The 25,216-nt window shown below is 48.1% G+C and overlaps 1 protein-coding gene and 1 long non-coding RNA gene across 4 annotated transcripts; one reads left to right on the forward strand and one right to left on the reverse strand.

Annotated features, from left to right (window-relative positions):
- Positions 1-347: 347 nt before the first annotated feature.
- On the reverse strand, positions 348-23,152 carry LBR (lamin B receptor). 3 transcript variants are annotated; one of them, XM_053659600.1, is made up of 14 exons: positions 23,071-23,152; positions 15,622-15,800; positions 13,878-14,144; positions 11,439-11,522; positions 10,808-11,000; positions 9,680-9,876; positions 7,781-7,835; positions 7,224-7,415; positions 6,489-6,592; positions 5,502-5,627; positions 4,421-4,589; positions 2,871-2,951; positions 2,478-2,600; positions 348-1,908 (listed from the first exon to the last, which is right to left on the reverse strand). In XM_053659600.1, the coding sequence occupies exons 2-14, from the start codon at positions 15,784-15,786 to the stop codon at positions 1,748-1,750; spliced, it is 1,917 nt and encodes a 638-aa protein (XP_053515575.1). In that variant the 5' UTR covers positions 15,787-15,800; positions 23,071-23,152; the 3' UTR covers positions 348-1,747. The 3 variants fall into 3 exon arrangements, with proteins under 3 accessions (XP_053515575.1, XP_053515574.1, XP_053515576.1); XM_053659599.1 differs by lacking the exon at positions 23,071-23,152 and adding an exon at positions 20,815-20,933; XM_053659601.1 differs by lacking the exons at positions 13,878-14,144; positions 23,071-23,152 and adding an exon at positions 20,815-20,933.
- Positions 21,151-22,923, forward strand: LOC128626580 (uncharacterized). The gene is made up of 3 exons (XR_008390546.1): positions 21,151-21,761; positions 22,429-22,514; positions 22,808-22,923. It is a non-coding gene; the product is annotated as an uncharacterized LOC128626580 (long non-coding RNA).
- Positions 23,153-25,216: the final 2,064 nt, after the last annotated feature.

The raw sequence follows: 25,216 nt of genomic DNA on the forward strand, positions 1-25,216 counted from the left end.
CATAACAGCCATGGACAAGACAGTAACGTCTGTTTACTGTTCTGTCTAGGAAATCGTACTGTCTGAAAGTAAGAGTTAAGTGTACACAATGTTACAGAAAAGCAGTATAAGGACCTGGTCCCTGTCATTTAGGAATTAGTAAGAAAATGATAAAAAGTACAGGGTTTTAACGAAAGACAAAAGGTGGGCAAGCTTATTTGCTCAAACAGTTTAAGGAACCTACCAACACATGCAGCCTCTCATACAAGAACTAAAGGCCGCGTTGGCTGGGGGTCCCGCCGGTCTTCTGGGCACCCTGGGATGAGCCCAGAATAACGGGCAAAGGAAAACTCGAGGCTCCACAGTGATAAGAGGACAACTTTTTATTCCCAACATTTCCAACTTAAAACTTCATATAAAACCTGTCAAAGATAAAAAACAAATTGTAGCTGCCAACAGCCTCCTTGCTCGGCCCAGGCCAGGGCGCAGCCACCTCAGAGCCACAGCGATAGGGGCTGAGTCGCATCTGCAGACGGCTCTGCAGAACACGCGTGATTCAGTGCCTCCCATACACGTAAGACAGTGGCAACTGCAATGTGAGTACTGAAGGCCCGCGGACTTGCTTTCCAATGTCGAGTAATGAGTGATGAGGCTACCTCAACTTAACTAGCACTTGACAGCCCACACTACCTTATGCACAGCTATTAAACTAAATAGGCTTTAGAGAGAGGATTTTAAACTATGCCCTTTAACTGATTTTAGATAAACACACTCCTTCACAGAATTTTGTAAATAGAAACACAGTATAAACTGCATGAGCACGACAGTAGCAAAAACAGTTTAAAAAAGTCAAAAATATATAAAAATATTAGCCCCAAATTTTCAACCACCAATCTGAGTAAAAATGTTTAAATAGGGATGTTACTGCAAAAATATATCTTTTTTTCCTATCTGCAACAGTTTACAAAGGCAAACAAACACCTGCGATTGAGGTAGAAAAAAGCCAAATTTGCAAACTTTGGATTAAGAAAAATATCCTTCCTCTATCTTAATAGCATCTTTCATATAATAGTAAATGAATTCTAATTGTTTCAAAAATTCTAACATGTAGTACTTTACAAAATTTAATTTAAATTTTAAAATACTGCAAATGTTTTTGTTAGATATTCAGTCCTGGCAATTATTTCACATTCAAAATACTGTACAGAAAACAGTGAAGTCACCATATATTACATAAAAGCTATATACAATTACATTTTCAAACACAGTTTCAGAAGTTCAGGTTAAGCAAACTACTGCTAGTTGTCTCGCTAGAACAGTGCCACCGATAAACCCCCTGTGTCTCATCTCGCATTTGACACGAGTCTGGATTTTACTTGCCAGTCACACGACTAGTTAATGCATCGATTTCAAGGAAACAAATGAAGATTCTCTTACCGCCGTAATGCACTTCAGCTGTAACAGGGTTTTCACTTAAGAACCAACCGACAAGACAAAAGGATCAAAACTCATACATAAACATCAGAAGTGTTTTTCTCAGGGCCTTGATCAGACTTTTCAGGACTGAAAATTTCCTATTAGAACACCAGCAAAGTCGAACACCTCTGTGATTTTTCCTGATGTTAATTATGCAGATTTAATAAAATACACACGGTGAGGGGAAAAGACTTGGGGCCTGCAGCCCTGACTCACACACAGTGAAACTTGGAGACACTCAGTGCAGCGCAGGGGAGTCTGGCTTTGCGTTTGTCGGCACAGGCGGCGGGGGTCAGTAGACGTAGGGCAGGATGCGGTAGGGCACGCGCTGGCAGTAGCGGTCCCAGGCCACGCCGTACTTCTTCCTGCACTGGCGCTCGTCCCGCTCCTCCCGGTGCAGGAGCAGCAGGGTGAAGTAAATCACGTAGAAATACGGCAGAATGTGGTTAAAGCCTGTGGAGAACAGCAGGAAACGGTATTTCGATTTCTACTCCTGCACAATACGCACTTGTGCCCACTTTTCCCCAAACCCTCTAAGAGAACCCTGAAGTGCCTTCATTTTCTTTAGTAACCGGGAAAACTCAACCAGTTCAGGAAGTCCCGCTGGTGCAGGGCAGAGGCAGCACTGAGTGAAAAGTGTGATTAATCCATTCCTACAACTCCTCGTATTGGGCGCAGCAGGGCTACCACCAAACAGAGCCGCCCACTGCCCCTCGGGAGAGCCCAGGTCTCGGCACGGAGGCACACCGAGGAAAAGCCTCCACGGGTTCCATGTACTCCACGTAACAAGATGCACAAGGCAGTTCCAAACGGAAAATTCTGCTTTCAGAAGTTCGGGTGAAATGGCAGGCTCTGGGAGCTGCTGACTCCCCGCAGAAGCCAGACGTACACGGAGCTGCGTGTTCGCCCGACCTCGGGCAGGCAGCCCTTCTCACACCAGCCAGTGTCCCTGGACCACAGTGTCCCCACAGACCCTGTGGGCAGCTGGGGAGAGTGAAGTTAGCACGGCCCCGAAGGCTTACCACACGGCAGGGACCACGCCAGAGCCATGATGAGATCACCCAGGTAATTGGGGTGGCGGACCACGCCCCACCAGCCAGACACCAGGAGGTTTTTTCCCGTGGAGGTGTGAATGGTTTTTAAGTCTGTATAAAAACAGAAATACGTTTGTGGTGATATGCAGACAAGTAGAGGCATAAAATCTTTATTCAGCCCTGGCTGGTGTGGTTCAGTAGTATGAGCACCACCCTGCGAACCAAAGGGTCGCCGGTTCAACTCCCAGTCAGGGCACATGCCTGGGCTTCGGGCCAGGTCCCCGGTTGCAGGTGCTCGAGAGGCAACCACACAGTGATGCTTCTCACCCTCTCCCTCCCCCTTTGCAATACAAATAATACAAATATTAAACCAATACTTACGTGCGAGCCTTGGATCAGTGGGGTTTTTCCGGAATGCGTTTTTCTGAGCGTTTGCACATCGGAAGATTACATAGCCACAAACTGTAGGTTTTTAAAAATTTCATGTTAGCGCTTTAGATATAATCTAACATTTAAAGGCATCTGTAACTCCACTTAGAGGTTATTTCTGAGCTCTGAGGACACTGCCAAAGGTAGAGCGCCGTTCAGGCAAAACTAACCTACGACAGTGACCTCCGCAAACAGGATGGGACACAGCCCACATCACAGTGACCAGCGCTGGGACTGGGGCCTGAGCACACTGAGGAACACTGTCAGTGGTGACACCTACTGGCCGCAGGAGGAACACCACTTGTTAACACGGCAGCACCTCACACGTGAGTCTGTGTCAAATCCCACGGCAGCCCTACAAGCTGGTGGCTTCATCTCAAATTTCAACCTGTCCAGGCTAACAGGCCCTGACAGTCCACTGACTGTTCACTGTGATACCGTCAGTCCTCAACAAAGTAGCCAAGTTACTCCTCATTATCCACTGACCTGGAACGCCCTGTCTTACACGTCCCACAGGCAGGGTTGGCTCGGCTAAGCCAAACCGCAGACCCTCCTGCGTGTGGCAGAACCAGCTGTACCTGAAGGCCCATGCGGATCTTCCCTCCCCTCGCTCTGGGGGAGGAGTTCAGTGAGCGGGGCAGTGACAGGAAAGCCCCTCTGAAGCTAATCCACGTCACTCGCCCACGGTGAGCCGCAGCCCTCCGCTCTTCCCGAGCACGTCTCCCCCGGGGCCACCCTGCGCTGGTCCCGCTGTCACCGCTGCAGTTCTGCTTGGACACCACGTGCCCCGGGAGAAGCGCTACCTTCAGCTCCCATCACCTCTGGTCTATCAGTCCCTCTTCTAGTCTCCTCCGTAGGCCTCATGGGAGTGTCCGAGAGTCTAGTCCTCCCGTCAGAATATAAGTCCTAGGAGGCAAGACTAGTCTTCCTACTTCTTCAGGGGCCTACCAGAAAAAGCAGGTGCTCAATAGAAAAAAAAAATGCATTGTCACTAAACAATTACATTTGAGTTAAGTTCAAAAGCAAACTGCTTTGTTCAAAAACTGTCTCTTTAGAACAAACTGATCATTGCCACAAAGTGGGAGGTCTGGGGCGCAGAGTGAAAAAAATGCAGATGCAAAGTGCAGCAGGGGCGGGGACAGAGTCGGCAGTTCCTGTCACAACGCCGAGTGGGGCGGGGGCCAGGCTGGGACGGGACTGCCGTGTGGGCTAGAGGAACGTCTAACCCCTGTGCTGCACACCCAAACTAACAGTGAACATTGAGTATAACTGCAAAAGCTTGTTAAATGTTAAAAAATTAAAAACAAATCATTCTCTTTAGAGAACCACTGAAGCATCCATTTTCTTTGCAAGATGCAAGAATCTTATCATTCCTCCATCAAAATTATTTAACATGGAGCTCACTACGGCCACTTAAAAAGGCGTGTTCCAAACACGTAGAGAGGAGAGCGCAACAGAGCTGGTGCATGACGCTCAGCACCCAGAGTGAAGGCAACACTCACGTTTCAGAGCAATGATGAAAGAAGCTGCCGGCCAGGACACCTCGTGCGGATGGTGGACTAAATAAAAGGCCTGGAAGCTGTAGATGAAAGGGACCCACACCAAGTCCCCAAACACCAGCATGAACCCGAACCCGTCATGGGTGATGTCCATGGTCGTCAACACTGCTTCCTGGAAGGGCAGAGAAGGGAAAGAAAGTTTTTAAAAAGGCGAGGGGAGAAAAGTTTCTGTTTAAAGTATTCAAATAAAGTACTAGTTTACAGTCAGATTTATAAGGGCTGTGGGAGGGCCTCAGCTGAAACTGTTCTGGAAGTGGGGAGGGGACTCTGGCTCCCCGGCGCGTGTTTCACACCAGATGGTCCCGCAGGCTCCACCTGCTGTCACTCTGCACCCCCACTCCGAGGTCATGGACGGCCGGGGCACCTCTAGTGCCCCACCTTGGCCCTGGCTGAGGCCCGGAACACCCCTCTCCAGCCTCAGCCAAGGCCCGCCCCTCCCTTCCCACTTGGCATTCCTCACGCTGCCCCCCCCACCCCCTGAGAGGCTGCAGCAAGTGTAGGACGGCACTGGGACCACGTCGCTCTCCCCCACTAGACCAGGGGGTAAAAACCAGGACACCACGCTGTCCCAGCACACGGCGTGCCGCCCGCCCGCCCGCCATGGAGGACGTGTCGTGTGTCTGCTGGCGGGAGAACGAGATCGCCAGCTGCCTGTGTCAAGTGCACGTGCACCAGCACGACTTCTAATCCCATCTTGCTTTTCAGGCAGATGGTCCACATGAGGAAACAAGCCACCCGGTGACAGGGCCCACCGCACTTCCCACGCTGAGTGGACAGACACGCTTCTGTCCACATTTGGTCAGCACAGCCGAGCAGCCAGATCACCTCCGGGCCTGGCGCCTTCTGCTGTGCCCACTGGGCCGGCTCAGACTTCGGGGCCCTGACGCCGACCCCGGGCTCTTGAGCCCCGAGGGCAGGGCGTCGTCCTCACTGCACATGAGAAGCTGGGGCCCTGAGAGGTCAGGTCACTCGCCCACACTCAAAGCCCTCCGACCCCAAGGCCTCTGCTTTTAAAATTAATTACCTCATTCCAGAGTGCGTCCACCACGTATAAGAACTGGAAACTGTTAACCAAAATCATTGCCAAGGATGGGGTAGCACGATTCTGTGACTTCATCTCAGCCAGAAGCATTACCAAGTTAACAACCACCTGAAATACAAGGGGCGAGAATAGTCTGGGGCACCTCCGCAGAGGCCCTCAGTCCCCCCAGACGGCAAGACCGCGCCTTCGCAGCCAAGAGGCCCCTGCGGGCGCCACCTGACCGAGCAACTGCCATCACTGAGGAGACACACGGCATCAGGAGCCCAGACAGGACGCACTAAGGAGAACACAGTATCCCTGCCAAAATGCCTCGTCCCCTCCAATTGTGAGAAAACACTGGGCCAACCCAAATTAGTGTCCTTTCCAAGGGTCAGAGTCAGGAGACACAAGGAAAGGCCAAGCAACTGTGTCCAAACGACACCAAAGCTAAGCGGCGAAATGCACTGTGGGGCCTGCAGAGGGCGCTGGAACAGCACGAGGTCACCAGCGGGAAAGCTGGTGCAACTCCAGGCCTGTGGGTTCAGTTAAAAGGCTGTAAACAGTGTCTCCACCCTGTCTTTGGTCACTAGACCAGGGCTATGCCAGGCGTTACCACTGGGATATGGAGGGACAACGTAAGAGAACATTCGGCTTTTGCAACTCTCCTATGTCTAAAATACATTGTTTTTACAGGGAAGAAAATGTTTTTTGTTACATGAATGCATCGACTATCATTTTTCTACCTAAACAGAAACGACTATAAAAATAAACTCCTTCAAGCTTTAATAACCTCTAAAGGGGCATCTGAACCCCTCTGGACTATGTTTATACTAAGAAAATATTTTAAGTAGACAGATTTAGGGAAAGCTGTAATTATTCCTAAAAATATATCACCCACAGCTTACTTGGAAATTTTCTACAGTTCTTTCTAAATCCAAGACTAACTTGCACTACTGCACTGAAATTTAAGAAACACAAGACAAGACATACCCATCCAATCAGTCCAGGACGCAGTTCACAAAAGTATTTGAGGTCAAAAGTACCAATCCGAGGATTTAGTTCACGGCCAATGAAGAAATCATAGATGACATTTCCTGAAAAGGGAAAGGTTCTTATTCAAACAGCTTTTTAGAAAAGCTCCATTCCAATCCCAATAAGAGGCTTTTGAGTCACAATTCAGTCCAGAGGCCTGGCGCACAGTCGCTGTGGCAGGAGGAGGAGGAGCCCGAGGGGACAGCCAGCAGCTGTGCCGCCCGCCCAGCTGGAAGCATCCGAAGCCGCTGCTCGGCCCCGGGGCCCCTGGGGCCAGGTGCCCTGACTAGGGAAACTACAGGGGTTTTTGTAAAAGTAGACTCACAACTTTTTAAAATAAGCAACGTTTTTTTTTTTGTTGTTTAAATACTTTAGGTCAGAATCAACCAATTTGAAATGTCTTTTTTAAAGGATATTTACTACTTGGGGGAAAAATAATACGTGTAATGAACTATGATGCCATTAACCCCACTATAACGTTACTGTACGTAAAGTACTGGAATGCCTTACGGTCAACAAGCGACTAAAAAAGAGATGAGAAACCAATAGAGTAGGAGGAAATAAAGTTTCTTCCTTTAACTTTATTTTTCTTTCAGTGTTTTCATCTATTTGTCCTTGTCTCTTCATCTCATAAACCGAAGCTCGAAGAGATTCCGTGTCCGCAAGCCTGCGGGTGCCCGCGCGCTCACTCACCTGAGCTGGCCTGCGACAGCTGGCCCGGGGGCGCGCGCCGCGCCCGCACGTACAGGTACACGCTCAGGGCCACGGAGAACACGAGCGCCGCCAGTGCGAACTGGCGGAAGTGCCGGTACACGTAGTGCAGGTCCACGCCCCACGACAGTGCGGCCCCGACCGCCGCGGATGTCAGGAGGAAAGCATAGAACCCTTAAGGAAAGGCAAAAACTCAGGTGAGCGCAGAGGCCGCACGAGATTCGCCCCACACGATGTAAGGCAGCGTCGTGTTCTGAGGTCTCGGTTTGGTCATTCAGGCCGAGTACGCGCAGATACACGAGCAAACAAGACCTCTGGGGGGTCATCTTCAACAAAGACGCCGCACCGCTGAGACAGCTTCCCACGCGTTTTACAGGCTGGCTGCAGGTACAAAGCACCCTAACCGCGTGCCCTCGGGCAACTGGGGACAACTCCCGGTCCACCACTCTGGCCCAACCAGCTCGGACAGTTCACAGAGCACAACACTCAAAAGTTCCGAGCTATCAAGTCATCAGTTTGGGTCTTTAGGAAAAAATCACCATTTAATCTGTACTTGAGTCTTCTTCCATCAGCCAGCGGTGTTCCTTCTACAACCTTAAAAGAAAAAAATTTTCATTACAAATTTTAAAAGCATAACACCATCCTACACGTCTTCTAATACTACAAATCTGCACATGCCGAAGAAGGAGGGCTACCTTTAGTAGGGAAACTTAGTGAAAAGTTTCTCTTCTTAATTGTATTTTAGTGATTGTGCCTTTACCATTGTCCCAGTCCCCCCAACCTGCCTTGGCAAACCCCCTGACCGAGAGAGCCCACCTTCGGGGACCGTCTGGAAGACAACCCTAGCAACCCTCCTCAGTGTGCCAGACATCACGGCGGCCACCCCCAACCACCCCACGTGACTACGAGCTCTAACGACCCCTGTGTTTCCTCATCTCTAGTCAAAAAGCTTTAACGACTTCAGCTGCACTGTCTTGCACTGGTGAGGCCCTTTTTTTTCTTTTTCTTTTTACTCGTAAACAATGTGATTTTATGGCGAGGTCGTTTTCATCTGGGCTCCACCCACCCACCCCTCTGCTCTGGCCCGTGTACCTGCTGCTGCAGCCTGTGCCCTCACGCACTGACCCGCTCGGCCATCTGCAGGGACATGCTCACCCCCTTAGACCTGTCAGGTGACCCTTCTTCCTCCAATAGCAGACTGAGCACTTCTGGGTGGGACCACTCACCTCTACGCAGAACACTGGTGGCACCCGCAAAGCAGGCGCTCAAGAAACACACCCCTTGGATGGGGTGAGTTCAAGTCCAAGTCCTCTGGTCAATGGCAGTCACATTTCGCTACCCAAAACCATCTGCCAACTACTAATATGGCATCATTTTTCTTGGGCTAAACTACTTGACCCTTTCATTAGCTATAAAAGGGAACCCAGGAGAAATTCAGTACCTTCTGAGATCACAGGATTAGCAAAGCCACACATGCTAATTCCAAATGCCCCTAATTTATTAAAGGTCTCACGTAATACTGTGCTGGGTTTCAGTTTGTGTCTCTCTCTCTCCCCCGCTCTCTCTCTATATATAAATATACCCACAGACACACACATTTAACCATCAAACCTGCTTTTCATAATGAATATTATCTAGTTTGAGATTAACTAGCCTTACCTAAATTAATCTGAACTGCTGATTTTTACAACAGAGGCTGACCATAACAATGCCTGACTGTCCACAGCACAAAAACCCTCGCTCAGCCCATATAATGTGACGTGAGATTTCTGAGTGTTCCCAGCCAGCGGCTCTGGCGCCCCGTCACCAGCGTTTGCTGCTCCTAGTCAACCTGATCCTTTGGTTTACAGGCAGTTGGTAAACTTGCAAAGCCCTAGAACAAGATCTCCAAATGAATCATTTATTGCTCAAGGAATCTCATGTTCCTTTAAATAATCCAAGTATTCTACCAAAAGGAGAAAAAAACTACCTTAGCAATGAGAACACATTTTAGACATTTCACGAGTCTGAAAGAACCGAAAATGTTCCTGACAACTAACTTCTGAAAATTAGAAACTCACCTTATTTTTAAAAATATATTAAGTAAAAGATGCAGACTAAATCCATTGAGTTCAGTAGCTTACCAACTGATCATTTCAAATTCTGTATCTGAAATGACATATACTACAGGGAACATTTTTTTCCAGCAACTTCTACCATTAGGCTATTTTGCACAATAGTTTATTCTTTTCTATTTGGTTTGGAAAGTTACACAAGAGACCTCACTCAGATTTTTAAAGTGCCACTTAATAAGCAAGCGTCACTGGATTCAAGAGTAAAGGCTTAACAATCTAAGTTTGGGTAGTTATGACCAAGGACAGCTTTTAACCTTCAACCTGTGAACTTCTACATAAACACGGAGAGGTTTCACTCTGCACCCCGCAACCACAAAAACTTACCCTCCCGATTGGCAGTAAGTAGAACAGAGCCTGAACAAAAAACCAGAGGAGGTAGACCCCAAACACTCTGGTTTCCCATAAATCATTCAGAGCTGGCAAAGGAGGCGGGAAATTCAGAAGGCTGGGCTCCTCCTGTTCACACGTCAGCAGCAACAGGAAGAGGAAGGCAGGCAGGCCAAGCATGATAAGAAACACACCTGCAGACAATTAGTGAAGTTCAAGGCTCAGCTTTCAACCCAGTGTTTCCCGTCCCTCTGCCCCCATGAATCACTTGGGTCTTTTAAGGTCAGAACTCAAGGCTGGCTGGCTGCTGGAAACCCATTTCTGGTGTCCCATCGGAAAGTCCTCATCTCTACCTGTCGCGTCCAGTGGGCAAGCAAAGTGGCCATTAAAGTAGTGCAGCCACAGCTGTCCGGCACTGAACTTCCAGCATCCAAGCTCTAGAACATTTACACTCCAGCCACTGTGGAGCAAACATGTTAAAACTCTGGCAAATTAGGGTGCACAGGCTTTCGGTGATGCCGGACGCCATCTTTAACAGACCGGCTAGCCAACAACTTACAAAACCAAAGCAATTAAGCCCCGCCAGATTTTGAACCATGTGGTCAAGAAGTGTTTTCCTTTACTAGCTCATAAAATTCCACCAGCACCGCCCACTTAATAACGCCAAGCCTCTGAACACATCAGATCTCCGACTCTCATCGCCAACCCGTCTAGCCGGTAAGGCAGATGCCGCAACCCCATTTCATGACTGCAGGGTCCTCCCGCGGCCCCTGCCGCTGCCAGGCCTGTCACCGCAGGTCGGAGGACTGGCGGACTTCCCTGTCCCTGATAGTTCACTTCAACCTTCCTCCCGTCACCTTGCTGATCTAATTCTAGCGATCGATTGCTGAAAGTTTTATTTACAGCCACTCTGGCACCTTTCTACTCAATTGTAATCCTCAAAGACGCTCCCACCCCGGCTGCCCTTCCCAGCTAGAGGGCTCTTCCCCAGGCTCCCACCCCGCCCACCACCTGCCTGCCCCGTCCGACCGGAGCCCCGCGGAGAAGGCCCTGCCTGTTCACTTCACTGCCACTCCTGCCCCCCACCCTGGGCCCCCCCACCCTGAGCCCAGTTCTGACACCTACCAGGTACTCCTCCGAACTCCAAGTCCTTCGTCTGCACAGCAGGCACTTCAAAGGTTCTCAGTGATGTAGGTCCTTTTGTAACAGCTTTTTCTTCCTGAAAGTCTATTTCTTTTAACTTGTTCTCTTCTCCTCTTGGACGAAGGCTGTACTGTGTAGATATATAACTTCTTTCTTCTGACAAATGGTATTTTTCCTAGTTAAAAAATATCTATAATCAGTAATTATCATTAATGCTTATATTAACTAATTCAGCATCTTAATATAGCCATGTGCTAAGAATAAATTTGCTAAGTTACAGTCAGTCTTGAATGAAGAACAAATTTTCTGAATCAATTATAAGAAGTATTATGGTTTTCAATGTGCTTCATAGAGAAAGTCACTTTACCAGACAATGACCTGAGCCCTGGCTGGTGTGGCTAAATGGACTGAGCACCAGCCTGCAAACCAAAGGGTCGCTGGTTCGATTCCCAGTCAGGGCACATGCCTGGGTTGTGGGCCAGGTCCCCAGTAGGGGGCTCGCCACATATTGATGTTTCCCTCCCTTTCTTTTTCCCCCCGTTTCCCTTACTAAAAATAATTAAATAAAGTCTTTAGAAGAAAACACCGGAGATGAAAATGAACGCTGTCATACCTGAGGGGTTTTGTGAGGTATGTCATTCCTCTCCGTGTGCTCAGCTTCCCCGTTGTACCTGCTGATGCTGTTCCCAAATGGTTTCTAAATCGAAGCACATAAGGCATTTTAACCATATGAATCGTCACTTACTAAAAAGGACCCTGATGGTAAATCTTTACCATTGTGCTATCAAGCAATAAAGAAAGTCAAAGATTTTCATAGCTTTAATTCTGAAGAATTCAGGATACCTTTGTTAAAAACAAAAAGGTATAAAATTACCTAAAATTTCCCAATCTACAAAAAATTGGGTTTTATAATGCAGATTCCACATAAGTTCTTTCATCTTTTAAACATAATTACACTGAGCCCTGGCTGGAGTGGCTCAGTGGACTGAGTGCCAGCCTACGAACCAAAGGGTTGCCAGTTCGATTCCCAGTCAGGGCATATGCCTGGGTTACAGGCCAGGTCCCCAGTAGGGGGCACACAAGAGGCAACCACACATTGATGCTTCTCTCCCTCTCTTTCTCTCACCCTTCCCCTCTCTAAAAATAAATAAAGTCTTTTAAAATAAATAAACATAATTATACTGAATGTTAAAATGTCCTTGTTCAACGACAACTATTCTAACAGTATTTGCTACGTGAGTTAGAGAAGTAAAAAGTGGTCAATTAGTTCATTAACTGGTTAAAAAAAAACAAAAGACAAAAAGACATTCACTGCCCCAAAACGGCCCATAAGGGGAACTTAGGAAACAGTGGATACTAAACAGTATTACTAGTGACTCACACACGGATAACTTTTTCAATTTCACGCTGCCTGGTTCTTATTTAACCTTAAATTTCCTGACTCCGTCTCCTTTCTTGAACGTGCTTTCTCTGTCTCTAAGCAGTAGACGGATTTTCTCACGAGCGTGAACAAGGAAAGAGCCTCGGCTTGCGGCTGTTTCCGGCAAAGCACACCTCTCATCTACCACTTTGCTCCTTCAAATTGTCACTGACAAATTATGACAAATTGCAATGCTAATGAACCAAGAGGAGGAAAACAAAGGAAACACCCCAGTCTGTTCCTGGCTGGGTGGTTCCGATGGTGGGCGCGTCATCCCCGTTCACCAAAGGCTGTGAGTTCCATCCCCCGTCAGGGCGCCTGTGGGAGGCGCTCCGTCTGACCTGGCAGCTCCACTAGTGAGAATTTACCCCAAAGAAATACCAGATGTTGTATAAAAATATCTGTTTATAGCCCTGGCTGGTGTGGCTCTGTGGACTGAGCACCAGCCTGTGAACCGAGGGGTCGCTGGTTTGGTTCCCAGTCAGGGCACATGCCTGGGCCGCTGGCCTGGTCCCCAGTTGGGGGGCCTGTGAGGGGCAACTGGTAGATGTATCTCTCCTTCTCTTTCTCCTTCCTCTCTCTCTAAAAGTAAATAAATAAAATCTTAAAAAATATATTTGTTTGTAATAGTGAAAAATTTCTAAAGAAAAAGCTAAATGCCTATCAATAAGGAAGCTGTATTTAACAATTGTGTGTATGTATGTATATCTGTGTATGCAAATAATATCATGCAACAAAAATGATGTAGAAAAATATAGTACCAATATTTGTATTGGTATTACCAATATTTAAAAAATTTCAAATCTAACTACAAGTATGTACATGATCCAGGTTTTTTTTATTCTCACCCAGGGATATGTGTTCATCGATTTTAAAGACAGGGAGGGAAACATCAATGTGAGAAACATCAGTCAGTTGCCTCCCATACGTGCCCTGACTGGGAATCGAACCCGCAATCTTTTGAGTACAGGACGACACTCCAACCAACCGACCCACCCAGTCAGGGCCATAATCCAGTTTTTTAAGGTAATTTTAAAAATCTATGAGCATTTTATCCAGAAAAAGTAAACAATAAGTGGATAAATAAAAAATGACCTTTGTTCAGCTTTTACTTAAAAATCACTTGTTTGGTCTATGGTCCAGTGAGCTTTGTGCAAGGTTCAGCAGGCCCCACACCCCTAAGAGTTCCACGCTTGAACTTTTAAAGTAATTCCATTAAAACTGTCATCTATGAATAGAAAAAGTGATCAAGTAAGTATATCAATGCGAAGGGGCCAGAAGATGTTTATTTTGTACATAAACTTTTATACACTATAAAAGCTTACCTGGTTCAAACTACAATCTCCATCTATTTAATATTAAAAATTACTTTAAAAAACACATAGTGTTCTTGTAATTTAAATTGTTTTTCATTGGCATTTAAAAGCATTATACCTTCTATTCTTGCAGACATTCATTTTCTATGAAATCTCTTTATGAAAGTCATTACCGTAGATTTGATGTTTCAACTGGCATTTTAATTCTTCTAACTGCACATAATATGAGTAAACGTGTTCCTAAAGGGGAAGACTGTGTCTTGGACAGACTGAGCACTGTGCAAGGGTAAGATCTCCCAAAGACACAGGCACGTACCAATACCAGAGGAGTCAATTTCACTTCCAACACTTCCTTCCTTATTTCCTTAATGTCGGCATGGTGCGAGGCAGGGGCAGGCTGGTGGGAACTTTTAGGTGGTCGGCCAGGGGACCGGCCAGGGGATCGGCGGCCGGGGGAACGGCGGCTGGGGGAACGGCGGCCAGGGGATCGGGATCGAGACCGTGACCTTGATGGATTCCCTCGACGTCTGGAGGGAGAACTGGAAGTTGAGCCACTTTTCCTTTGCCTGAAGGAAGTTAAAGGCTAGAGAGGGAGCAGAAGGCAGGGTTTTAGCACAAGTCCTAACACACAGACAGAGCCGAATCACAAGAGGGTAGCAAAGGCCGTCATTGGTGCCGTCAACTCTACCACCAGCCCGGGGAACCCTGGGACCTGAGGGTCACGCCAATGAGGCCACAAGCAAGGCTGCTGCAACAGGGGACCTCCGTGGGGAGACACGCGCAGCCCTCCTACTCCTAGTTCTTCTTTGACAGCACTGCCACGAAATGAATGTGCCTAAACCAACTGGCTGTACATTTTCACAAGATGAGCTGCAATTAACACTGATTAAAGCTGAGATGATGGGACAAGAGAAATCTCCACAGAAATGCTAATAACAAGAAAATGAGCCCCACAGTTTCACTCCGAACAAAACACATAGGCAGGTCTTGGACACGAGTACAGCTTGGATTACTGAGTGATGCTGACCAGCTCTGCATTTTTTAACTGCTTGCAAACAAGACCAACAGGAGAACGAGACTTTGTGACACGTGAGCATTAGCTGAAATTCGAATCTCCGTGTCCACAAATAAAGGTGCATCGGATCAGCCTTGCCTGCGCCCCCCCCACCGGCTGCCAGGGCTGCTCTCACTCCGCAGAAACAGGGGGGCCCCTAAAGCCCGGAACACTGACTATCTGCCCCTTCATTCCAACCCTGCCGGCCCTGGTCAGCACACTCGCCCTGCGGGGGTTCAAAGACCAGGTGTTACTGATCTGCAACAGAGAACGGAATTACAAACAGGTGTGGAGAAACGTCTGCAGCGTTTTGACAAAGTAATTTTACGTATGTTGAATCCAATAATAAAAAGTTAGGACTTATTGTGTACATCTTTTTCATCTGTCATTTTCATGGTATTTTTTGCATAAGTACTTGTACACCATGGGTCAGATATCTGAAAGCCCAGCCCTCACCAGACTCAAATCTAATTAATGTTATTCTCCTGATTGAATCCTCGAGGTCTGGGATGAGGCCCAAACCCTCCAGGTCTGACCCCACCTCCCACTGGCCCTCACCCACCACACCCCTCTAGCCCTTGGCTGGCTGCGCTGGCCCAGCGCCAAGCCTTCTGCACGCTGCCCTCTGTGGAAGCCGCCTTCCGTCACCTGAGTTTTTCCTACTGGGTCTCGGCACTCTGCCCTGGTGTCACCACTTCTAAAAGCCTCCCCTGAAACCCAGAGTCCTCCCCGACCCACGACAAACTTCTGTCACACAGCATATTAAGCCAGCAATGTGACCGATGTCAGTACTTCTTCTCCAGTCACCTGGGAACGTCTCAGGAGCAGGGCACTGAGTCTCACTCACACATTCCAGGAGCCAGAAACAATATCGGACCCAAAGCAGGAGCGTGACCCTGTGCCTCCCCACGGCGCCTGAACTAACCACTCCGCCTGGAAAACCCCACCTACCACGCTATTACGTGCTTACGACGAGCATGCGCGGCTGCACCACAGGAGCACTCACCTTGATGTCACTCTCTTTCAATTCGAGCTCCGTGCCATCTTTGTACTTCACGGTGTAAAGCTGGGATTTGCCGTCGTGGCTCAGGATTTCTACTTCGTAATAAAGTGAACTCCCCGGCCACCGACCTCTGACCACCTCGCCATCGGCAAACTTCCTACTTGGCATTTTCGAAAATCAGTCTGGTTTTAGAGGGAAAAAAACAGAGTCAGTGCCATATCCACTTACTTTTGTCCTTTTTCATAGACTGGACACTAAAATACGACTCTCCAAACTTTTAATTGGTCAGGATTTTAGTGCCAAAAGACGAATGGAGGAGCAGTGTGCAAGCCCTTATTCTCAAGGTGAGAAACTAAAGCTTGACAGAATGCTGTTTTGTCCGAGGGCATGAAAACAGCCAGCGAGAAATGCAGAGTTGGGACAATACAGAGGCTGTTCCTTCTGCCAAACGTGTCCCGTTAGGGATCCCTTCACCTGGACGGCTGGGTCACTGTGGCACATGTGACACTAAGGAGTAATTATGATGACACGCTGAGTGGCTGCCCACGCAAAGCTCTGCCACCTAATGTGACCACATGTCTTGCTAATCAACAAGGAACAATCTCCCAAGGATTCATTTTCTGATTTGTACATTTGCATCTAACCTTACAAAGGCTTTGGAAATAAATTTTTTCAGTGGAACAGAACAGAGAACCCAGAAATAAACCCACACCTTTATAGTCAATTAATATTCGACAGAGGAAGCAAACACATACAATGGGCTAAAGATAGTTTGTTCAAAAAATGGTGTTGGGAAAATTGGACAGATACGTGCAGAAAAATGAAACTAGACCACCTTCTTACACCACACACAAGAATAAATTCAAAATGGATTAAAGACTTAAATGTTAGATCTGAAACCATAAAAATCGTAGAAGAAAACATAGGCAGCAAAATCTGGGCCACGGCCTGTTGAAATATCTTATCAGCTGTATCTCCCCAGACAAGGGAAACAAAAGAAAAGTAAGTGGGACTACGTCAAACTAACAAGTTTTTGCTCAGCAAAGGGAACCATCAACAAAGTAAAAAGACAGCCCACAGAATGGGAGAGCACATTCTCTGATACAGCTGATAAGGGGTTAACATCCCAAGTTTATAAAGAACTTACAAAACTCAACACTGAACAAACAAACAATCCAATTAAAAACGGGCAGAGGACCTGATTAGACACTTCTCCAAAAAGAGGACACACAGATGATCCACAGACATGTGAAAAGATGCTCAACATCACTAATCATCAGAGAAATGCAAACTAAAACCACAGTGAGATACCGTCTCACACCTGTCAGAATGGCCGTCATCAATAAATCAACAAACAATGAGTGCTGGGGAGAACGTGGAGAAGGGGGAAACTTCTGCACCTCTGGTGGGAATGCAGACAGGTGCAGCCGCTGCGGAGAGCAGTATGGAGATGGCTCAAAAATTTTAAAAAGGATCTGTCTTCTGACCCAGAGATGCCACTTCTGGGAATGTATCCGAAGGAACCCAAAACACTAATTCGGAAGAACATATGCACCCCTGTGTTCACTGCAGCGTTATTTACAACCTCCAAGATGTGGGAGCGGCCCGAGTGCCCCTCAGTAGGTGAGGGGATGGAACAGCTCTGGGGCATTTCCAGGAATACTGCTGGGTTGTAAAAAAGATCAGAAGTTTACCCTCTGTGACAGCACGGATGGACCTGGGGAACGTTATACTGCGTGAGACAAGCCAGTCAGAGAAAGACAAGTTCCATATGATCTCACTCGTGTGGAATCTAACAAAGTGAACTAACAAGCAAAACAGGGACAGAATCATAGATGGAGAGCAGATGACGGCCGGGAGGTTAGCATAGGGATTGAGCGAAAAGGGAAAAGGACTCACACACAATGGACAACAGTGTGGGGACTGTTGGGGGGGAGGGGTCAGAGGTGTAAGGGGACTAAATGGTAATGGGAAAAAGAGTACAATAAAAAATAAAAGAAAAATATATTTGTTAACAAACTATGAAACAGACTAGTCTGGAAAAATCAAGGATGTATAATTAACATTATTATAGCCCACCAACAGGGAGAGAAAAAATCCAAATCTACAATGACCAGCAGATTTGGGGTTCTTTCATAAAGCTTTCAAGTCCCAAATGCACACCCAGGAACTTGGCCAATCTCACACCTGGACCTTCACCCCACCGTTACGACTGTCTTTGCCACCAAACCAAAACGTGGCCCACAAAACCTTGTATAAATGACATTCTAAGAAGCCACAAGCAACCCACAGGAATTGCTACTGACAAGAGGCCTGACTGCAACCCTTTCTCAAACATCAGCTGATTGCTGGGTGCTCCAGCCACCAGGGAGTACCGCTTCTCCCTCCACTGACGGCAGAGTTCCGTGTCCCGGGGACAGATGCAGTGCCTCTGACCTGCACCACCACCTCGACTGGCTGGGCTTAAGCCACCAAGCAGGCAGAACAATGAAAAGGCCCGCCCTCAATCGCCTGTATATCATCTGGGCATAAAGGTACACACTCCTTACCCAGCTCCTGCCGAGAGCTGGTCATGCAATGATGACAACGTTTAAGAACGTGTCACAACTCTGGAATTAGGAAAGGAGAAAGTTACACTACCCGTCCCCTCCCCCCCCAAAAAAAAACCATCTTTCATAAACACCACCTTTCTTCAGGTAATCACCTGAGATAAAACTTAATAAGCTTCATTCGTTCAGAAAGACAGCAGCAAGGCTGGCAGATGAAAGGAAACACAACTAGTCATCTGGTGGAGGAGACAGCTTGCTTCCCGGCACCTACGCAGATAGCATCGCAGGCGGAATGAATGGGTTCGGGGTGGAGTTCCAGGCAGAGGGGCCCGGAAGCTCTGGGGATGAAGTCACACCTGCCTGAGAGGGACTGGGGAAGCCGAGGGCAATGGACACCTTGGGACATGGCGGAAGGGCACAAAAAAGGAAGGTGACAACAGCAAGCTTTGCCTGTTTCAACATGTAGCTCGAGCCTCCAAGTTCTAAGAAAGAGGAAGGAAGTGGGCTCTCCTCTCTCCTCTGTGCCCCCCTTTCTTCCTGGACCCCCTCAAATCAAGCCCCTGTTACTGACACTAGTTCTCCCATGTTGGCCAACCGGGGTGGAAAGAAGGCAAGCACATCTTTCTGCATCGGGACGCCATTCGAGTTTCAAACTACTGTTCATAAACTTTTGAAAACAGTCTGAGGGGCCTCCTGGATTTTTCCAAAGGCCCTCCAGCAGATTCTGTACCTTTCCAAAAACTTATTTATTGGCATCTTTCTGTAACCAATTAAATATTTTGGGTTAAACATTTTCAGATATCTAGTGGGTATGTTAGGTCTCTCTAAGCTCAGTTTTTTAAAAAACCAAATGAGGAATTGGGACCTGAGAGCCATGTTGCACATGGTGGTTGAACTAGAAAAAACAAACCAGCTCTCACTATCCTACGTACAAATGCTCCAAAAGATGGAACCAGCAACATCCTGTCCACCCCCCCTTCCCACAAGATCCAAGCGCCACTGCCGCACGGGGCAGTGCTGTGCAATCACATCCTAATACAATCCTGGGCAGGAGTGAAGTCACCCAGAAAGGACATGAGTGCATCTCATCGTGGACTCACTTTTTGGAGGCAAGAGACACGTGACTAGGCTTCCCTTGGGAAGTTTTAGCCAAGCGAAGAAAAAATTTGCTTACTGAACAACGTCCTCCTTCCCCATAAGCGGTGGAAACGGGGGTCTCCAGCTTTTCCCCATTAAGCGGCACGCTTGCTAACACGCCAGAATCCTCACACATCTGGCTCCAATGTTACTCTTTAGCCACGCAAGAGAAAGCTGCTATTCTCTGCCTATCTGTGTAATACTAAGGGTCTCGGGCCATCTTTCCTTCACTTTTCCAAATTAGTCTTATTGTGGCCCAAAACAGAAAGCTCAGATGAAGTCTGACCCCCCTCCTTCAACACCTGAGCCCAAATCTGGCCTACGTTTCTGCAGGTAATCGCTGACCTTGCTCAGGATGCAAGGGCAGGATAGCCTGAGGTTCCCCCTAAGAAGTAAAAAGTGAAGGTAAGGCTCATTCCTCTCCCCACTCACTCTTTTCCCTCCTCTCTAAGATGGCTCTCAGAAAGAAAAACAAGTGGGTTTGGGGCTCAGTCTAACTCAGGGTCCGGCCGCTCTCCTCCCGAAGCCCTTCCCGCCCTTCCTGGCAGCGGCTACAGGTGTGGTTACAGATTTGCTCGCGTTCATTTGCCAGGACCCTGAGAGCTGGGACTAGCTCGGCTCTGGCCACGCCTCACGTAGCAGGTGAGCAAGCCCAAGGGCTCCGGACTGAACTCCTGGATCGTCCAAGCGCTGTCCAGTGTATCCACTGGGTCGTTCTGAGTATCCCAGGCTGACTTCCCAAGAGCTCATACAACCAAGTAGGTGAAGACCTTGCAAACAGGCCCTCTGCAATCAAGTGCTTACTGGGAGGCCCTTGAGACTGCTAGCGGGGGTCATTATGAAGCATTTTTAAATGCCTTAAAACAGGATTGAACTTTAGCAGAAGCACGCCAGCCTTCCCCAACGATCCCTTTTGGGGTGTGCGCAAACACCAGGCGAGAGTGCAACGCATGCAAGCGAGCGAGCCGGCAGCCCGCACTGGAGAGCCACCAAAGCGAGACGGCCACGACCCTCAAGGCCAGTGCCAACTAGTGCGAATTAGTCAACTTTGCAACCCCACTTCCCCGTCCGCCAGGCTGCCGCGCCTTTCCTGCTTCCCCACCCGCACAACCCTCGAAGCTACCCAGTTATCTGTCAAAAAAGCGCAAGACACTGGCCCAGGAGGGCGGGGGCTGCCGGGCGGGGACAAAGGGTCCAGGGAGGGTCACCAATACCCAAATCTCTCTAACCAACACCACTTTACAGCGACGCGGCGCGTCCAAAATGGAGGGAAACGTCCTCAATTTAAAACCGGCAGCTCCATTTCCGCAGCTGGCCGGGCTGGGCCGCGCGCAGTTCAAGCCCCGCCAGCTGCGGCCCCGACCGACCCGGAGAAGGGGAGGGCGAGGCCAAGGCACCAGGCCCAGCGCCCGGGGACCCCAGCCCACAAACCGCGCCCCGCCGCGGTCCTCCCCCGCCCGCCCCCCGGGAGGCCGCACCGCAGAGAGCGGGCGGGGGTGGGGGCGCTCACCTACGCCAGACTCCGGCGGGGACTCTAACGACTCTGGGAGAGTAGCCGAGCTGCTACCCGGTGGCTGTTCCACACGCGCGACTCCGCCCCGCCGCGCTCTCGTGCTCTCGGGCTCTAGCGTCCCGCGATCCCGCCGCCCGGGCGCGCGCTTCCCCGGCACCCCACCCCCTCCTCGCCCCGCCCCTTGAGCGGGCTTCCATTGGCTCCTTGGTCTTTTGAATCGTCCCAAGCGCTGTGGATTGGTCGTGCGCCGTGGCGCGTCCGTCCCGTCCCGCCCCGCCCCGCTTCGCGGCGAAGCCCCAGATCTGCCCAACGGGATCCGTGTGAGTCGGCCCCTGCAGGGTAGCACCTGGGGCGTCTGCCTGCAGGGGCCTTATCTCTGGCACCCAGGAACCCTCACGCTCCCCGCTCTTTCCCTCCTGGCACCCGCCAGTTGCCTAGCGATTCGCGGTGAGAGTTTGGGGTGCGAGGTGGCTTGGTGAAAGAGATCGTAAAAAACTACAAAGAAAATAAACTCATAATGATAACTAAAGATAACTGTCCGATAGCGAAGGTGCTTCTTGCAAAAACGCCATTAGTGCTTTCCTTACGGTGTTAAAATCCTCCAGAAGCCTCCGGGCCAAGCAGTGGCTCCGAAGGAGATCTGGGCTTCTTTGTCTTGTCAATGGCTACTGCACCGGGACAGAAACCGGTCTGGGGGCCAGTGTGGGCAGAAGGAGATTGGTAAGAACTGTCCTAGGGTCCCCAACAACTCGCAGAGTTCCTGCAACTGCTGTGAAGAGAAGTGTTAATATTAAGAAGAGGTCCTACCGAGATACGGTTGAGAAAGCTCAATAACAGCATGGCACAAGAAATTCTGTGGCTCCTTACACACTGAGATACCATTGAACCTGCTTCTCACAAGTCTGGTTGCAACACTGGCCTCCAAAATGCTGAATCATTATCTGGTATGGATCCTAACCCTTTTTTTCTTCTACAAGTTATCATTATGGGTTAATTGGTTTCCTTCCTTTGAGGTGGAGACTTTAAAGCAGTCCAGTTGAAGTTCCCCATTTTGTAGTGTGGTTTTAATCAAAGTGTTTCTTAACCTGATGACTAGGTTAACCTAACTTATTAGGTAAACTTAAGTGAATTTCCACTCTGGAAGCACTATCCATTAAGTTATAATAATAAATAGGCTTTTCATTGATGGTCCAGCTTCAGGTGCAAGAGCTCTCATTTTCTCAATTATAATTACAAAGCAACCGAGTTTACTCAAAAAAGCAAACTAGCACATTGAGTTTTCTTGGCCATCCAGTCATTCACATCCACTGTGAATGAGTTCATCGGAGCCTCTCTGGGGAGTAAGTTCGGACATGGAATTGGTCCTGGATGGAAATCTGAGCTACAGAATCGCACACTGCACTTCAAAGTCAGCAAAACCCACCTGATTTTTGGCAAAGCCCTGAGTCCAAGTTGCCTTAACCCTGAAGGTGAAATAATAGCCCTACCACATTTTTCTGCAGCAAATGACAATGAAGTGAAAACACCACACCAGACCCATGGGGCCCTAAAATAATTACCATCCCTAAAAGCCACGCAGTACTTCACTCTTTTCTCATGTATTCTACCCAGGTGTCTGAGATTCTACTGGCTTCCCCTTGAAGCCCACATTCCCTGCATCTTTCCCTGGATGAAGCCAAAGAAGATGCATTTTGGGGGTAAAATAAATAAATAAAACTTCATTTTAAAGATCAGGTTTATAAAAATCTCATCATAAACAAAATGAGGTTAAAAATTATAAATTACCAGAATCACAGAATCAGTTCACATTCTACCTTATATATTTGATCTAAAGACATTTTTAAATCTGCTGATTTTGAAAGCAGAGGCACTGAACAATAACTATTGTTTATTTCTGGAGGGAAATATACTGGGGAAAATCAGATGAATATCTAGGCTACTGTCTCCATAAAGGAGCTGTTTGTATTTTCCTCTCCTTTTTCTTTTTTAGGACTACTCAAGAGTGTGGAGAGTGGAGAATTTCCACGTTTAGTTCTCAGAAGGATGCTGTCAACCACAATTAGCAAGTTGTGGATTGTCCAGATATATAAAATAAAAGTCGCTTTAAGAGGCATGTCTTTTGTTAATGTGGGCATGAGAGGCACGGTCCCCTTCCCCCCTTTATAAGGAAAAAGAAAAGTGACGGAGGAGCAAAGGTCTTCAGCCCTGTCACTGAAACAGCCAAAAGTCACACGTGGGCCCAGGAAGGCTTACCTATGAAATACAGGAACCACAGCGTAAAGCATTCCATCATCTGGCTCCACTTCCCACAGGCGATCAGAACTGAAACACCTTTTAGGAAGCAGGTAAAATTTCATGTGGCAGGAAGTCCAGCTGAACCCATGTAGCTCTGCTTCATAAGGAACAAACCTGTACACTCCCAGAGCTACAGAAAGGGTCCCCAGAGTCATCTGATCAAAACACATTTCCACGGATGTCGTTTGATCTCAGCGGTTTCTGTTCTCGTGGAAGTGCAGTTCATGATTAGCACAGTGGAATAACGACATCTGTCTGTATAACACCTTTTTTCCTTTTTATTGGAAACACTGACACTTAGGAATATTTGCAGAACATACTTACTTTACCTTTCTTCTTAATATTTAACTATCAGAGGCCAGAAAGTGAAACTATTTGGACAGACAGGGCTAAGTACTGCTATCCTCTGCCGCAGCAGGAGAACTTAAAAGAGGAGGGACGCTTGTACCCTAACATGTTGGGAAACAGATGATAAGGAAAAGCAGCAGCAGGTTCTGGTGGGATAACCCTAGAACTGCAAGAGCTAACCTTTACCTCTTACTCTCTTACCTCTGCAGATGGCGGCTCTAAGCGCGTCAGGGATCTTGATTTATTTAACCCAGAGGACGGGGCTGGGCCAGGAGCACTGCACCCCTTTCCAAGACTCCCTCTGTCCTGCTCCAGCACTTTCTGCCTCGATTCCCTCACCTGTCAAATGGGGACAATAAATGTTCTTACCCTGCAAGGCAACTGTGGTTGGTTCAATGCAATTATTCAAGTTAGTACAACTTCGTTTTATTTCCAGTTCATTAAGTCGCTGTTTTTAATCAACTGTGAGTAGATTAAAGAGTGTTTTCAATAGCGGATGTGTCGAGACGTTTTTAAAACCTGTGCTGTTTTTCCTCTGTGTCTCTAAACGCTTTGAATCCTCCGGTAACACGTGTGTGAATCTATAAGACTGTTGTATCTGCAGTCTTCCCATCCATTCTGTTCTAACTGAACATCTAAGCCTTCTTGCTGGGTGACTCTGTTCTTTAATCCTTACCTGAGAACATTTTTTGTTCCCATTGCTTTGAGAAAGGAAGGGAAAGACAGAAACATCAATGACAGAAACATTGATTGGCTGCCTTCCATATGCGCCCAGGCCAAGGGTATTCACACCTGGACTGGGGACTGAACCCACAACCCAGGTCTGTGCCTGGACCAGGAATTAGTTACAGATGATGCTCCTACCAACTGAGCTACACTGGCCAGGGCTGCTGGATTCATCTTAAAACTTAAAGATCCTTTGTTCAGAGAGTAATTATTATTTAAGCTTATATTGTTGTTAACATTTACTAATTACTAACTGTTAAGAAATCACGTAAATTCTGTTTGGGTGCATTGGGGGTCCTGAAATACCCACAGAAAAAAAAAAAAACCTTTTAATTCTGTGACCTTCAGAAACTTGCCCTGTAGACCTTGGCCAGGCTGAGCTCTCTCTGTCCCTTTTTATAGTCATCTTTCCTTCCCCACCCACTTCACCCTCCAGGTCCACAAAACTCCTGATGGGCCTGCAGATAAGCCTCCTCTTTTACCCCTTCCCCTGAGAGTGGCTGTCCTTGCCCCCCCAAGGCCCCCCCTGCCTCTCTGCCCGCACATCACTCCCCACATACACCTGTCACCACCGTGCATATTCTAGGCGTCCGTTCCCGTGGCAGGCGGCATATTTTATCTCTTTTTGTGTCTCTCCCTATTAAGTAAATAAAGGATTGGTTCAGTAAGAAACTGTCAGACTATGGTAAATTCTCTGCTTCTTGGCCTAGTCATGCAGTTTTTACGAGGCTGGATTAAGACCCGAAGCAACAGAGCTTCCCCTGGCACTAACTGTTTCCTCTCAGTAAGGTGGGCAAAGAAGTTTTCTACCTTCGGGGCACGGCTCGACTGCCCCCATGTCTCTCTGCCCCCTGCCGTGGTCGCTGCTCCCACACCGTCGCCGCCCACTGCGCTGAACAGCCTTTGCTCAGCCTTGGTCTTGGGCTCTGCCGGCTCCCTCATCTCTCCCTTCATCCAGAACATGTAATGAACTGTTTCTTTTTAAAACCTACTGCTCATGTCATGTGGGACTTAGGCACAACACTAACGC

This window comes from Artibeus jamaicensis, unplaced genomic scaffold (assembly GCF_021234435.1).
Source record: "Artibeus jamaicensis isolate MK-2021 breed Jamaican fruit bat unplaced genomic scaffold, CSHL_Jam_final scaffold_754, whole genome shotgun sequence".
Classification (NCBI taxonomy): Eukaryota; Metazoa; Chordata; class Mammalia; order Chiroptera; family Phyllostomidae; genus Artibeus; species Artibeus jamaicensis.

What these genes read in the sequence shown, in the direction of transcription:
- LBR (XM_053659600.1), bottom strand. Translation starts at nt 15,786, where the DNA reads ATGCCAAGTAGGAAGTTTGCCGATGGCGAGGTGGTCAGAGGTCGGTGG. An exon ending in ACTTACTGCCAATCGGGAGG is followed by an intron (nt 7,836 to 9,679) that starts GTAAGTTTTTGT and finishes TTTTCTTTTAAG; the next exon opens with GTTGTAGAAGGAACACCGCT. An exon ending in GCTGTCGCAGGCCAGCTCAG is followed by an intron (nt 6,593 to 7,223) that starts GTGAGTGAGCGC and finishes TTCCCTTTTCAG; the next exon opens with GAAATGTCATCTATGATTTC.